The sequence below is a fragment of the Sinocyclocheilus anshuiensis genome, unplaced genomic scaffold, assembly GCF_001515605.1.
Source record: "Sinocyclocheilus anshuiensis isolate Anshui unplaced genomic scaffold, SAMN03320099.WGS_v1.1 scaffold185, whole genome shotgun sequence".
NCBI classification, from domain to species: Eukaryota; Metazoa; Chordata; class Actinopteri; order Cypriniformes; family Cyprinidae; genus Sinocyclocheilus; species Sinocyclocheilus anshuiensis.
Genome location: NW_015539887.1, coordinates 1,386,606 through 1,401,968, shown reverse-complemented (window position 1 = coordinate 1,401,968; position 15,363 = coordinate 1,386,606). Strand labels below are relative to the sequence as shown.

Here is a 15,363-nt window from a genome sequence, read left to right as displayed (position 1 = left end):
TGGAAAGCTTCAAAAAATTTTAATCAAATTAAAAAATATATCCTTATGACTGGTTATGTGGTCCAGGGTCACGTGTACTGTATATAAAATGATAATTAAATAGTACATTATAGAACATTAATTAGATATGAACCTGTAATCCAGTAACACACACTGATTCCTGAGTACTTCTTTAGGCTTATTTAACAATAGATTCTGAATTTCGAAATAAATCAATTTAAACGTAAATTTGTCTTCCATCAAAGTAATTATTTATTTATTTACTTCTTATTTTATTTATTCCTTTTTTTTAAACTCGATGCTTTCAACGTAGTCCTACATCTTTATTACTTGTTTCGAATTCCGGCAATTAGTCTACTGATGTTTCGCAGGACTCGGACAGGTAGACCACTAGATTATCAGTTTTCCTGGATAATCATAAGATTAAAGAGGAAAGTGCTCCCACCATCTCCGGGACAGCCGCTGACTTCCCCTCTTTTCTTTTCGCAAAATTATTGAGAGCACGCAATATTAAACCCATTTTGTTCGTGCGCACTGGGCCAGAATAACGCGATGATTAGGGCCACGAATGGGACAGGTTTCTTCAGCTTGATTTCATGACGGTAATGTAGCCCATGCATGGGAGAAGAAAGGCAGAGATGGGGACATCTGTTCAATACAGGCCAAAAAGAACCTCGGTGGCCTGTATGGCATCTTGGGAAAGAAAGCAACATGATCTCACATGCGCGAAACATGCGTTTTGTTGTTGTTTTTGACTCCTTTTTTATTTTTGAAATATTTGTTTTATTTTGTTCGTTCGTTTATTTCATTTGTGCATTGACAGTATTAAACCTCTAATCACAAATGTTCAATTCAATTTTATTTGCACATTTTTTTGGCCAAGTATACGTTATAACCTTTTATCATTTTTAAAATAATTTATTTAAAAGTTATAAAATTGTGAAATGCGTTTTCTGTGGTATTGTTTTTTTTTTTTTTAATCACACGCTGTTGCTGCGCTTGCACCTAATCCTCTCTTGCGCATCTCTCGCGCTGTCTTGTCAGAGGACATGAACACATGTTTTGATTACACCACCGGTGGCCGAGCGGCTCCTCCGTTATTCGTAATTAAACTCAATTCCCAAAGTAACATTTATCTTCCAGGGTCTGTGCGTTCACTGCGCGCGAGCGCCACTGCCTTCTGCTGTGCGAGAGGAGATGCGCGCGGGGTCAATCAATAAAGCGAGGATACAGACACGGTATGTGCATCATGCATCTGTTGCAATCAAACAATGCTGCAGTGTATGGGACATTTGTGTGTGTGTGTGTGTGTGTGTGTGTGACATTTGTATTTTGGTTAGAGTTGCGCGTGCACGCTGAGTTATGGAAATGTATTGCCGTGAAGTTTCACCACTTTATTTATTTGTCTGTTAGTACCAAAGTCTTTAAATCATCTGAGAGAAAGGTACGTTTGATTTTTTATTCATTCTGTATAATTAACTTTACAAACTGTACAGGTCTTGTTTCAGAATACATGGCTGACATTTACAATTTGCGCAAAGTATAATTTTTTCCCCCCGATGTGCCTTGCTTATTTTTTTGTTGCGCATTTTTCTCACTTTCAATTTTGAGCTCAACTGCATCTTGTTCTTTGAATTAGAAAGGGTAAGCACTGCCAAGGAAACAACATAACTGTTGTGCAAATCGAAGAAACAGAGAAATTAATCTGATCAGCCATCTATCACTTCCAGCAATAAAGGAGGCGACACGGCGGAGGCAGATGATTTGATGAATAATCTTCGGTCGTTTTAATTAACTTTTTGCTGTCCTATAATGACCAAGTTGGTCAACGGAGCCGGTCAATAAGAATGTTAATATCAAACAAATAAAACTTCTCATGATTAAAAACCTCCTGCTTTATTAAATTTGAAATTCAAATGAAATTTATGCCTCCAGTCCACGACGCATGTAAATAGAGTGGCCAAGGCTACATCATTATCCTGAGAGCATTTCTGCATTCATCGTCCTGATGTCAATAGCCTGCCACTGTATTGCTGTTGAGAGTTAACAGAACACAAAAGCCATATTCCACCTTGTAAAGACTTTTACATGCATTATGTGAAATGATTTTTTTATACTGACCAACAAGTTCACAGAGTTAAATGCTCGCAATTCGTAATACATACGTAATAATAACAAAATGTCAGAAAATACTCCAGTCCTGCGTAAAATGCTGTGTGTGTTACTTGTCATGTGCGTGTTAAGGAAACAGCGGAAGAAAGAGATGGTAGCCTAAAGTTATGAGAGTAGCCTATACATATTGATTTCGTTAATTCGCTATGCATGCATATACATTTTTTAAATCAACCGACCCACAATGCACGCTTATTTGAATAATTTAAACTTTTGTCTACAACAGGAAAGTTTTATTAAACGTGTTAATTTTCAAAACAATGGTCAAACATTTAAAGAACAGTTCTTTTATTTAAAAAAATAATAAATAAAGGCAACCTGTTCGTTTTCTCTTCTTGACCTGTACAAAATAATTTCTTTAAATAAATAGTTTATGGGAATCTACATTCTACAAAACAACCTGTAAGACAATGACAACGACTTGTAAGAGTGATATGATATACAATTGCTATTTTTCCGTTATCATAACTTGTAGCACACATAATAATAATAATAATTATTATTATTATTCATAACAGATCAGGGGGTCCAGTAACCTCGTTAACCTCTTTAAACAAAAGAATAGAAAAGTTTTCCCTAAAACTTCCAGTCGTACTCATTTAAGTTGAGTTTTATTATGAGGGGGGTGTTGGAAGGGGTGGAGATCTTGTCTGAAGTGCTCTATCGATGACCTCACGCTAGAATGTGGCCGCGTGAAGGTACGGCTCTTCCTGATTGGTCGCCCGTGTCACAGCGGCACTTCAAAGCCGTGAGAGGAGCTACAATTGTGCTGGAATGGGCGGACCACATCATTGTATTGCACACCTCTAAAAAAAACAGTGCTCTGATTCATAAATATAAAAAGATCCTCTGAGGAGGGCACTTTTGTGATGGCAACTTCACTTCTAGGGGTGAGTCTAAGGAGTTTCGTGCTGGTTTAATTAGTTTCCTTCATTGTCCTGCCGTGGGGATTAAAATTTCTTGGGTCAGCCGGGGAGAGAGTCACTTGATTATGTTTTAAAGCGACAGAAACGAGCAGGACTTCCATTTCTCAACTACGACATTGTATGTATAACTTATCTTGGTATTTCTATGCTGTGTTTCGCTTTTGTTTTGTGTTTGCGAGTTGTTGTATTTCAGTGGTTAGGATTCGCCTTACTTCAGGTATGCTGGGGTTGCAGCGAGTTCAAACTGTTCTTCGAACGCACACAGTTCCCAAATCTACCATCTTTACTTACCTTTTAACTTCTTTTGTTCCAGGAGGAGCCGAGATTGGGGTCGACTCCTTTAGCCATGTTGGCTGCGACGTGTAACAAAATCGGGAGTCCGAGTCCTTCTCCTTCCTCTATTTCGGATAACTCGTCTTCGTTCGGGAAAGGATTCCACCCGTGGAAACGAGCGGCAGCCAGCAGCTGTAGTTTGGGATCCAGTTTATCCTCTTTCGCTCGGAATGGTGGTGGTTTAAGCGACTCTTTTGGCACGAACACGTCCACGGGATCCAGTGCCTTTTCCTTAACTTCTGGTACTTCATCCAACTCCCACTTCGCAAACGACTACTCCGTTTTCCAGGCGTCGGTTTCCAACAACTCCCAAGAGCCCAGCCACCAGCCCATGTTTATTTCCAAGGTGCACACGTCCGTGGACAGCTTGCAAAGCATTTACCCGAGAATGAGCGTGGCGCATCCCTACGAGTCGTGGTTCAAGTCCTCGCACCCTGGCATACCCACTGGGGATGTGGGCACCACGGGCGCGTCCGCGTGGTGGGACGTGGGAGCCGGTTGGATTGACGTGCAGAACCCGAACGGAGCCGCGCTCCAGACGTCCCTTCACTCCGGTGGGCTGCAGACTTCCTTACACTCTCCTTTGGGGGGATACAACTCAGACTACTCGAGTTTAAGCCACTCTGCCTTTAGCACCAGTGCGTCCCCGCATCTGCTGACCACCGGTCAGCATCTCATGGACGGATTCAAACCTGTGCTCTCCTCGTACCCGGACTCCAGTCCCTCTCCCCTGGGTGGAGCTGGATGTTCCATGTTGACAGGGGGTCCGACGGCCTCGTTGGCGGGATCTCCACGGTCCTCGGCGCGGCGCTACTCGGGCAGAGCGACGTGCGACTGTCCGAACTGTCAAGAGGTGGAACGCCTGGGTCCAGCTGGCACGAGCCTCCGCAGAAAAGGGCTACACAGCTGTCACATTCCCGGCTGTGGGAAAGTGTACGGCAAAACGTCCCACCTCAAGGCTCATTTGAGGTGGCACACCGGAGAAAGGCCGTTTGTGTGTAACTGGTTGTTCTGTGGGAAGAGGTTCACGCGCTCCGACGAGCTCCAGCGACATTTACGCACGCACACCGGCGAGAAGCGCTTCGCTTGTCCCGTGTGTAACAAGAGGTTCATGCGGAGCGACCACCTCAGTAAACATGTCAAAACGCACAGTGCCGGAGGCTCATCAGGGTCGGGCTCTGGGGCGAGTGGAGGGAAACGAGGGAGCGACACCGACAGCGAGCACAGTGTGCCCGGTAGCCCCTCGTGCCACTCACCTGACCTGTTGCAACCTCCCGAGTCTGTCCCGACGACGGGCATGAACGGCCGTGCAAACTCCCTCGATTAATCCCGTTCAAAATGCACGTACACGAATCTCGAATGGACTAGAAACTTACCGGACGGTTCACAAAAAGGTTGTGCTGTTCGTTCGGTAACACTTTATAAAAACTTTCAATAATTCCAATTGTTAACAAACACTATCAGATCGCTAGTTAATGCACATTCAATTCTGAATATCCTATGTGAAACAATATAAACCAAAGTTTCATCTCTTTTGAGCTATTCGAGTGTACATTAACTACTTTTCTGTTAAGCTTAATACTATTTGTTAAGTTAAAAGTGAAAGTTATTATAAAGTGTCACCTGGTGAAATAACCGTGTGGCCATTTCACTTGGATGTTGTAAAGTGATTCAATTTACGATTAAAATGTAATTTACAATGAAGTAAGCCTGTTTTGGTCTGCAGAGATTCTGTGACATGAATTTGGTAAAATAAGGGGATATTAAAAAGGACATAATCTAATATGTGCGTTCTGATGGGTATTTGTCGAATAGTCTTATTTTACTTACTGTTGTTATGAAACCGAAAAATGTATTTTACCCATCAGTGAAGTGGCCTGTCATTGCTAACTTTTTGTTTTTCTCAAAACCAAACTGTGGCACTTTATTCATGAACACTACTAAAATCCAATTTCGTAAGGATAAATTGCCGTAGTGTTGAATAGACTTCGTTTTGTCATTTACAAATTCATTTCTTTAATATTCGAAAAGATAGTCTATATATCGCACATTGGTCTTTGTCGAAACTACAGACTACAAATTCTAAGTTTGTATGAAATGTACTTATTTCTTGTTGCTGCAAAAGAATGTAAATATTGAAAATAAAATAGAATAGACTAGAAGGTTATTCATAAGGTTATTCCACACTGATGTAAAACTTGGGTATGTATTTGTTCAAGACGCAAATTTTGAATAGTGTTTTTAGTTGCATATATTGATTCTAGTAAATATCCAAAACTGTACGGCAGTGTTTTTTGTGAAGAAAAACCTCATATTTATCCACGAGTTGGACTTGATTTTTTTGGAGGTCTGTCATAGACGCACTTTGAAATGATTTGTAAGATTTTAAATTCAGAATTCAGTGTTTAATCACGTTTTCTAATTTATGTAAGCATGCACATGTAAGGTGAGCGTTTATTTTCACATCGTTTATTTGAGAAAATTGGCTTTCTAATTTAAGCCACTCAATAAAGTCAACATGGATTCAGCCACAGTGAACGGTTTGCCGTTGATATTACTGCAATGTCCAATTTCTATCAAATAAAATGTGCTCTATAGTGCAGGACCTGTTACGAAATTTCAATACCAATTGTAAAAAATAAAAATGTTCGACTGTTAAAACTGCAGTTGTTGTGAAACCCACGAAAAGCAGCTTTAGTAAATTAACTGTTTGCTACAATTATAACACATATATTTTTTAGAGTTGTACACATTCTCTAAGTAGCTAAGATTCCAGACAATAAATCTAAACTTCTGAGAACATTTTATATGAGATAAAAGAAGAACTGTAACTTGAATTAAAAAGCTGTGACTATAAATGTAAGTTTTTGTTAGTTTATTAAAGATAGCTATACTTTTGCAGTCACTTTAAAATAATATCTATAAATCTCAGAGCACACCAACCAAATAACACAAACTGTTACGTCTTCAGTAACCACGAAAACCATTCATGTTCAAGGATTTCAGTGTTTTTCCGAGTGTGTCTTTCGAAAATAAACATATGAAGAATATTATCAGCGCATAACTGTGTAAAGTTGGATACATGCGGGAAAAAAAAGAATTAATAAAAATGTACCGCCACAGCATGTGACCATACAAACAAAATGACATGCACAAAAGGTAAACATATGCTAGTCCAGGGAAGAGTTTGGGAACTGAAATTTACTTTAAACGAGTTAGCTTTACTTTAAATAAAAAGTTTAATTTAAACATGCAGGAACGACAGCAAAGAATGATGGATAATTTATTTAATAAAAATCGAAAAAACCTCTTAATAATAAACAATGCATTATATAAACAGGAATAATACAAGAATAATACCAGTTACTGTTCGACAATAAAAGACAATAAAGTTCAAGCCAGTGCAGAAAAAAAGGTCCAACATGTTGGAGGCTCAAATCACGAGCAAATTGCGCCCCCATGCGCCGATCTCATATAAACAAAACCAATATTCACATTCAAAGGGTTAATGCCATTGTACAAACGCATACAATCTTCAAAACATTTGGTAAAAGTGCTGCAATTACCTGTTAAAGCAAATACGTATTGGTGGGGAAAAGTATCAAGGGATTTTTATTGTACATTATTTTATGTACAATAAAATACCACGACTATAATATTTACAATGCACTGTATGACATACAATATTTGTATATAAAAATTGAGAAAAATAAATCTATAGATATAAAATATATTTTCATTTTTAGATAAGAATAGTATCTTTCATTGTAACAAAATAACAATTATCCCACTTTTTTGTTTGTTTCTAGAGTCAGAATATTTAAATGCTTCTTAGCTTATCAACTGTAAGCTTTTACATTCAAAGTCATTTAGTCCTAAAACAAACTGAATATTTAGTGACAGAGGAGATTTCAATTGAATTTAAGATTAACTGCACCATTTAATCATTTAACTTTGCCCTTCATTTGAGATATACAACCACTAGAATAAATCAAAGGGCGATTAAGTTAGTGAGCAGACACTTGTGCATTCACTAGAGCATAGTAGGCCCCTTGTTTGGCTATGAGTTGAGCATGCGTTCCCTGCTCAGTCACCTTGCCGTTCTGAACAACCACGATGATGTCAGCATTATAAATAGTGGACAGGCGATGGGCAATGACGATACATGTGCGGCCATGCTGAGCGTCATCAAGGGCCTTCTGCACTATCTGTGTAACAGGAAAGAAAGAAGTGGCCAAAACTTTAAACTAGCGCTAAATGGATATTTAAAGCAACACACAAGTAATGCGACATTAAAACTCAGGGAGTATGTAGAGTGTAAATCTATGATTTTAAAGGTATTCCCTAAAACCAGCAGGATGGCAGGCACACAAGTTCAAACTATCAAAAAAGTGCCACCTGCTGGTTGAAGGCAGAAATGCATACAGTCCATTCAGTACCAAGAATGAAAGTTTTAATATATAAAATGAACTTTACTAATGAAATACTTTGAAATAGTTTTGAAAATATGCGTAAGAGCCTGTACAAACCTTCTCACTCTCTGTGTCGAGTGCAGACGTGGCCTCGTCCAGCAGCAGAAGTTTGGGATTGCGGACCAGAGCTCGAGCGATGGCTATCCTTTGCTTCTGTCCTCCAGACAGCTGAGCGCCTTTATCTCCAACTCGAGTGTTGTATTTCTGAAAGGATATTATATATGCATATAGATCATGAAATCAGACAGTTTTTATTGGCAGTTTAGAGCATATAATATAATATAATATAATATAATATACTGTTCAGAAGTCTGGAGGGAAGTTTTATTTGAAAGAAATTAATACTTTTATTCAAATTGATCACATTTTATTTAAATTGATCAAAAGTGTAGACATTACTAATATCATAAATTGTATTTAAATAAATGCTTTTGTTTTGAACACTGGTTATGTTACTATCATTAAGGCACTATTATAATTTTAAGCAATATTTTGAATTAGTTTTTTTATTTTGTTTTAATTTTAATTTTAATTAAAGTTTTAGTAATGTTTTTGTCATTTTGATTCGTTTTTTTATAATATGTCTATATAGTTTTCATTCATTTTTATTTCAGTTGTACTTATTTTAGTACGTAAAGATAAACTAAATGAAAATGAGACATTTTACGGCAATTAGCTGAAATAAAATAAGTTAAAAGTTTTTTTTTTTAAATATATTTTTATCGTATTTCAGTTGTTTCAATTTTATTTCAAATAACAAAAAATGTTTTCTGGTTTTTGGGAACTATAACAACCCTGTTGAACATTCTATTTAATAAAGAATCCTGAAAAAAAAAACTTCAACAAAAATACAACTGTTTTCAACATTGACAATATTAAGAAATGTTTCCTGAGCAGTAAATCAGCATATTAGAATGATTTCTGAAGGATCATGTGACACTGAAGACTGGAGCATGCCTTCACATAAATAAATAACATTTTAACCTCTTAAGACCCAAGAAAATATTTTTAGGAAAAAATAATTTTTTTCATGTCTTTACATTATTTAGAGCATTAAAAAAAAATTGTAAAAAAAAAAATGTAAAAATTATATTTCGTTCATAAGTTATGCTATGTCCTCGGTAGAGGACATCGGGACTCAATTTTTTCAAAAAATAAAAAGACATGAATGAACATGCATAGGCAAAATCAATAGATTTTTTAAATCACCAATACATTTGTAGTTTTCAGGATTTTTTTCCAGACTTACAACTGTGGCATGTATAGTCTCAGAGAAATACACCAAAATATAATGTCCTCATGTGAGGTCACAGGGTCTCAGGAGGTTAAAATAGTAATAAGTGTAATGATATTTCAAAATCTGTTTTTGTTTTAGATTGTTTTAAGTAGTGAACTTGCTTGTAAAGCAAAATGCACAAACACACACATTAACAGAGACATCATGCATACCTCTGGAAGGCCAAGGATAAAATGATGAATGTTGGCCTTCTTCGCAGCTTCCTCGATCTCCTCCTGGCTGACGTCGCGGCTGTTGTCTCCATACTGAATGTTCTCAGCAATGGTGCAATCAAACAGGATGGGCTCCTGAGACACCAGCCCCATCTGCGTGCGCAGCCATGCCAAGTTCATACTTCTGCTGTCATTCCCATCTACAAACTGCGCGACAAGCAAAACCCAGACAAAATGTGAGGCATAAATTGATCCCTTGAGCCAAAATAATGGCTTAGACCTCTAGGCACACCAAACCACCTGATGAACTCACCACTTGGCCTGCCGCAGGGTCATAGAAACGCTCCAGAAGCTGAATGGTGGTGCTCTTGCCACAACCACTGCTGCCCACCAGGGCCAGAGTCTGGCCCTGACACACAGACACATTCAGGCCCTGCAGGACTTTCACATTCTGACGCGTTGGATAGGAGAAATGCACATCTCGGAATTCAATATTCCCTGAAAACGTTGTCTGAAAAAAAAGATTAGATATGCATGTATTATATGTTGTGCTTTTTGGTGACCACTTCTAACCGTTTGAGTATTTCATACTTACTGGTCGGTGTCCAGACTCGTCATAGATATCGATGTTTGGCTTCTTTTCTAGCAGCAGTAAGATCCTCCCAGCTGCGGCTTTGGCTTTGGCAAAGTCAGGGGCGAATGATGAGGACTGACCAATGTTCATTGCAGCAAAGACGATCACAGAAAACACCCTGTGGAAGACGAACCAACACATCAATGTAGCAAAGAGTGTGCTTGATATTCAAATATCACATATATATAAAGTCTTTATAAAAACCGTACTTACAGGAAAACATTTTCATATTCTGTGTAGCAGCGTGCAATAAGCCAAGCTCCGAAGCGGAAGATTGCGGCATTGACCAGGTAAGGAATGGCTTGGGCAAGAGCAAAGGTGATTCCGTAGATGGGTGCTTTACACAAACTAGATCTGAAACATATCACATATTGCTGTTTGTAAGATTTGGCTGAATCAGATTTGGCATTAGCTGAGCACTTTTGTTGAGCCACAGATAAAATTAGCTGTTTGTAGTTTCTGCGATTTTAGAAGTTTTAGTGCTTAGGACCTTCAAATATAATGATTCCCTTGTGAGCAGTGTTATTTTAGTATTATTTATTATACAACTATTATAGTTGGTATTCATTTTTTATTTTTAGATATTCCGTTTTCATTTGAATAATTCTGTTGTGTTTTTTTTTTTCACATACATTTCTGTTTAGTTTTAGTGCTTCATTTCAATTGATTAAGCTAACAATAACAGCACTGCTTGTGAGGGACACCTATCCTATCCAAAAAAAAAATTATATTCATGTACAAAAACGTATTTATAATGCATGAGAAAAAAAGTGTTTAAAATATTTTCAAAATTAAGTAATAATACTGTCACTGTACTAAAGTCAAAACAAATTATTATTCAAAGTTTTTGAACAGTAAGATTTTTTATGTTTTTAAAATAATTATTTTTTGCTCACCAAGCCTCCATTTAGTTGATCCAAAATACAGCAAAAGCAGTAATATTGTGAAATATATTATTTTTTTAATTTAAAATAACTGCTTTCTATATATTTTAAAATGTAATTTATTCCTTTGATCAAAGCTACATTTTCAGCATCATTACTTCAGTGTTCCGTGCCACATGATCCTTCAGAAATCATTCTAATATGCTGATTTGCTGCTCAAAAAACATTTTTTATTATTATTATTACTATCAATATTTAAAACAGTTGAGTACATTTTTTTCCAGGATTCTTTGATGAATAGAAAGATCCAAAGATCAGCATTTATCTGAAATAAAAAGCTTTTGTAATATTCAAAAGCTTGGAGTCATCTTTTTTTTTTTTTCAGGGGGTTACAGAAATTAATACTTTTATTTTGCAAGGAAAATTTAATTGACCAAAAGTGATGATAAAGACATTTCTAATACAGAATATTATAATGATTTCTGAAGGATCATGTAACTGGAGTAATGATGCTAAAAATTCTGCTTTGAAGTCACAGAAATAAATTACATTTTAAAATATATTCAGATACTATATATATTTAATTAATTATTGCTAAATATATATTTATAAATATATATATAATTTCATAATTTCAAAATCAATTTAATACTTTTGACACAAATATAATCCCAAAGTGGTTAAAAATTAAACGAAATATTTTAGGTTAACTTTGACAGCCCCTAAAGTACATTTTGTGAAATCTTTTTCTTTTGTCTTCTTCTTCAAATTTTCCATGGGGCCCTTAGCGCCACCTTGTGGTCCCCGGACCCCAGTTTGAAAATCCCTGTATTAAAATGTTTAGTGTTAAAAATGTGATTTTACTGGTATGGCTTGCTCAGGCTGTCAATAAACTTGTGGAAGAAGACGTCTTCGCGGGTTAATGCAACAACCGTTCTGAAGTTCTCAACAGTTTCTGTGGATATCTGTGGAGAAGAGTTACCAGTCAGTTATACATAATCCTTTATTGCATATATTAAATCACATAAATTGAACAAAACAAAACCAAAACAAAAGGGTCAATGACCAGTATACTGCACCTTGCCAGACATCTCCAGTGCACTCTGATCTTTGGATGCATGTCCTGCCATGGCTCTCATCTGGATGAAATTTGCCCCCGTGAGGAAGGGGACACAGGCAAGGATAAGCAAGGTGAGCTGCCAGCTATGGATGAAGGCCACAATGACAGCGATGCCAAGAGCACAGATAGTGTTTGTGGCTAGACCTAATCTGGATCCTGCTGCCTAGAGATGAGAAAAAGAGAGAAGAAAAAAGTCACTACCCAACTAAGCTACATTATCAATAAATATAATATTTAAATACACTCCCATTCAAAAGTTTGGTGTAAGATTTTTTAATCTGCAAAGACGCTTTAAATCGATCAAAAGTAACAGTAAAGACATTTAGAATATTACAAAAGATTTCTATTTTAAATAAATAATGTCAAAGAATCCTTAAAAATGTATCATGGTTTTCACAAAAATATTAAGCATTAAGCATTAAGTCATTGCATGAAATAAAATAAAAAGATGGAAGTTGGAATTTAAAGATATAGTTATATATAAAGATATATTGTAAAAATCAGTATAAAAATTACAAAAATACAACAAAATTACTAACTAAAATCTAAAATGAAAGTATATATATATATATATATATATACTTTGCCATTACAGGACTAAATTACATTTTAAAATGTATTCAAACAGAATAGAATTATTGTACAATATTTCAGCTTTACTGTATTTTGATCAAATAAATTGGTGAGCATAAGAGACTTTTAAAAACATATTATCGACCCCTAACATTTGAATGGTCGTGTACCTGTGAATTCAAAAACTATTAAAGGGATAGTTCACCCAAAAATGAAAATTCTGTCATCATTTACTCACCCTCATGTCGTTCCAAACCTGTATGAGTTGCTTTCTTATGTTGAACACAAAAGAAGATATTTTGAAGATTGCTGGTAATCAAACAGTTGGTGGTTGCCATTGACTTCCATAGTATTTTTTTTTTCCTACTATGGAAGTCAATGGCAACCACCAACTGTTTGATTACCAGCAATCTTCAAAATATCTTCTTTTATGTTCAACATTTTTGGGTGAACTATCCCTTTAATACTAAAAGCTGTAGTCATATGGATTAGCTCTCACATAAATACGACTGAGAAACAGATTCAGCCAGGCCTATAACGGTTTAAAGAGATGGATGTAATGAACCAGAGCCAAAAACACAGGCTGTATCCACAGTGAAAACTTAATTACTGGTTCTGATGGCAAATCACTGTGTTCCACTCACCCCTTTAACCAGAGACGCATCTGTGGCTAATTTAGTGGTCAGGACTCCCACTGCATTGTTGCTGTCATCAAACCAAGCAATCTCCTGTTGAGAGAAACAGGCTTGAGGATGAAGCACACATTTCAATAGCTATTTGTTTGTTCCAGATTAGTTCTCAACTGCATATCCCGGTAGTAATGGAACAAGAGATGCGGGAAATGTGCCATACCTGTCTGATCATGGCACTGAAAGCCTGACGTCTCAACCTCATGGTTAGCAGCTCCCCAGATTTACCAAACATGAAGCCCTACAGGACAGAGCGACAGATGTGAAAATTACGTACTGCAACTATACAGTACGTAGACCATATATTCAACAAATATATTAAGTAGAACAACTGTTTTCAACACTGATAATAAAAATGTTTCTTTAGCACCAAATCAGCGTATTCGAATGATTCCTGAAGACTGGAGTATTGATGCTGAACATTCAGTTATGTCATCACAGGAATAAATTGCATATTGAAGTATTTCATCGTAATTCAAACATAAAATGTTTATTTTAAATTTAAATGTATTTATAAAAAATTACAATTATTTTATTTTATATTACAAGAATATTGTACTGTTTTACTGTATTTTTACTCAAATAAATGCAGCATTGATGGACATAAGAGGACATAACTTAAAAAAAAAAAAACCTACCAAACTCAAAATGTTGAACGGTATATTAGCTGGTTCAGTCCCAACTGATGGCCTATAAAAAGGTGTCTCATGTCTCAAAGGTGTTCATATCTCTAACCCAAAATAGTAGCAAACGCTAGTAATAATGCAACATAAGCTTTGTTTCCATTACCCTTCAAATTGCGCAAATTGAAATTGCGAATTGAACGTATACATCTCCTTCGACTAAAAATAATGGCTATATAGTGCGATGGCTGCGATATATGCAAACCTACCTACTTCTGTCGCCATGACTTATTGTGAGAGGTAAAAATTACATTTTAGTGGCATAAAATCGGGGAATGGAAACACTGCCATTTCGCAATAGTTTTTTTTAATGAACATTTATATCACAAAAGATTTGCGCAAATCTGTAATGGAAATGCACCTATATAGACTCACCTGGAAGAAATATGTGACAAAGGCCACTGCTCCCGTTAGTAGAAAGAAAAGTGAGAACATCATGGTCTTCTGTCGCTTTACATCAGGGTCAACCTCTGCAAACACCTAGAAACAGATGAGATTCTATTGAACTGAACATTCTGATGAAATCATTCTAAATGCTATTTGCTTATTGGACTAGTGTAAAATCCAATCCACATTTTTAAATGAATTATTTTGAAACTATCATGAGGAGATGAGCTACACAATAGAGATTTTTGTTCAGAGATGTGCAAACACAGACAAAGGACACTCACTCCAATGATTTTGGCAAACAGAATGGCCACACAGGGATAAACAGCTCCACCCACAAGGCTGGCCAGCATGCCCACCAGCAGGTATGGCCATTCTGGCTTGTTCAGAGCCAGAATTTTAGTGAAAGGTATTTCTGGAGCTTTTTCTTTTTCCTACAAGAGAATTTGAAAAGAACAAGATCCAATTACTCCATTTAAGAATCACCAGTGTGATTCACTCTGTAGCATCAAAGAAGCAGAGTGCATGTACCTTTTTGTCTTGTTTGGATGTCTTGCTCTTCTTCTTTGAGGACTTCTTTCTGGAGGAACGTCTCTCACTGCCACGTCTTAAGCTTCGTCTAAAGGTTCCGCTCTCCATTTGCATTTCCATTCCTCCCTCAGGAGTTTCTGTTTCAGAAGATTCCTCACCGGTTTCTCCCTCAGAATCATCCTGAGTATCATCTTCATTGGCATCAAGATCATCATCATTTGGTCTCCCAGAGGTCTGTTAATGTAAATGAGTAGAAAAATAAACAAATAAATAAATAAAAACATTATGCCAAATAACTTCAAATATGGTGGCCTTCATGCGAGAGACCCCCCTTCCTAAAGGATACAGGTGTTTTTATATATTTATTTTTTATTAATTTAAGTGTATAAAGACTTTATACTGAGTGGCAGAAATATTAAGCATGAAATTATAATGGTAATATTCCATTATAATTGCCTTTTATATTGTATTTTCACAGTACTGCAACCAACACACACACACACACACACA

The 15,363-nt window shown here is 36.6% G+C and overlaps 2 protein-coding genes across 3 annotated transcripts in view; one reads left to right on the top strand and one right to left on the bottom strand.

Annotated features, from left to right (window-relative positions):
• Positions 1–1,168: 1,168 nt before the first annotated feature.
• Positions 1,169–5,555, top strand: sp8b (sp8 transcription factor b). 2 transcript variants are annotated; one of them, XM_016482266.1, is made up of 2 exons: positions 1,169–1,238; positions 3,412–5,555. In XM_016482266.1, exon 2 carries the CDS (start codon positions 3,445–3,447, stop codon positions 4,756–4,758), a length of 1,314 nt encoding a protein of 437 aa, XP_016337752.1. In that variant the 5' UTR covers positions 1,169–1,238; positions 3,412–3,444; the 3' UTR covers positions 4,759–5,555. The 2 variants fall into 2 exon arrangements, with proteins under 2 accessions (XP_016337752.1, XP_016337753.1); XM_016482267.1 differs by lacking the exon at positions 1,169–1,238 and adding an exon at positions 3,197–3,216.
• Positions 5,556–7,192: 1,637 nt separating this feature from the next.
• abcb5 (ATP-binding cassette, sub-family B (MDR/TAP), member 5) overlaps positions 7,193–15,363 on the bottom strand; it is a 24,656-nt gene continuing 16,485 nt past the window's right edge. Inside the window, exons 17-29 of the mRNA XM_016482172.1 lie at positions 14,854–15,087; positions 14,607–14,756; positions 14,311–14,415; positions 13,416–13,493; positions 13,208–13,291; positions 11,950–12,153; positions 11,735–11,835; positions 10,200–10,340; positions 9,948–10,104; positions 9,666–9,863; positions 9,353–9,559; positions 7,961–8,107; positions 7,193–7,639 (exon numbers count right to left, since the gene is read on the bottom strand). Coding sequence (XP_016337658.1) covers positions 7,439–7,639; positions 7,961–8,107; positions 9,353–9,559; positions 9,666–9,863; positions 9,948–10,104; positions 10,200–10,340; positions 11,735–11,835; positions 11,950–12,153; positions 13,208–13,291; positions 13,416–13,493; positions 14,311–14,415; positions 14,607–14,756; positions 14,854–15,087 — 2,007 coding nt within the window. The 3' untranslated portion in view covers positions 7,193–7,438. The remainder of the gene's footprint in view (positions 7,640–7,960; positions 8,108–9,352; positions 9,560–9,665; positions 9,864–9,947; positions 10,105–10,199; positions 10,341–11,734; positions 11,836–11,949; positions 12,154–13,207; positions 13,292–13,415; positions 13,494–14,310; positions 14,416–14,606; positions 14,757–14,853; positions 15,088–15,363) is intronic.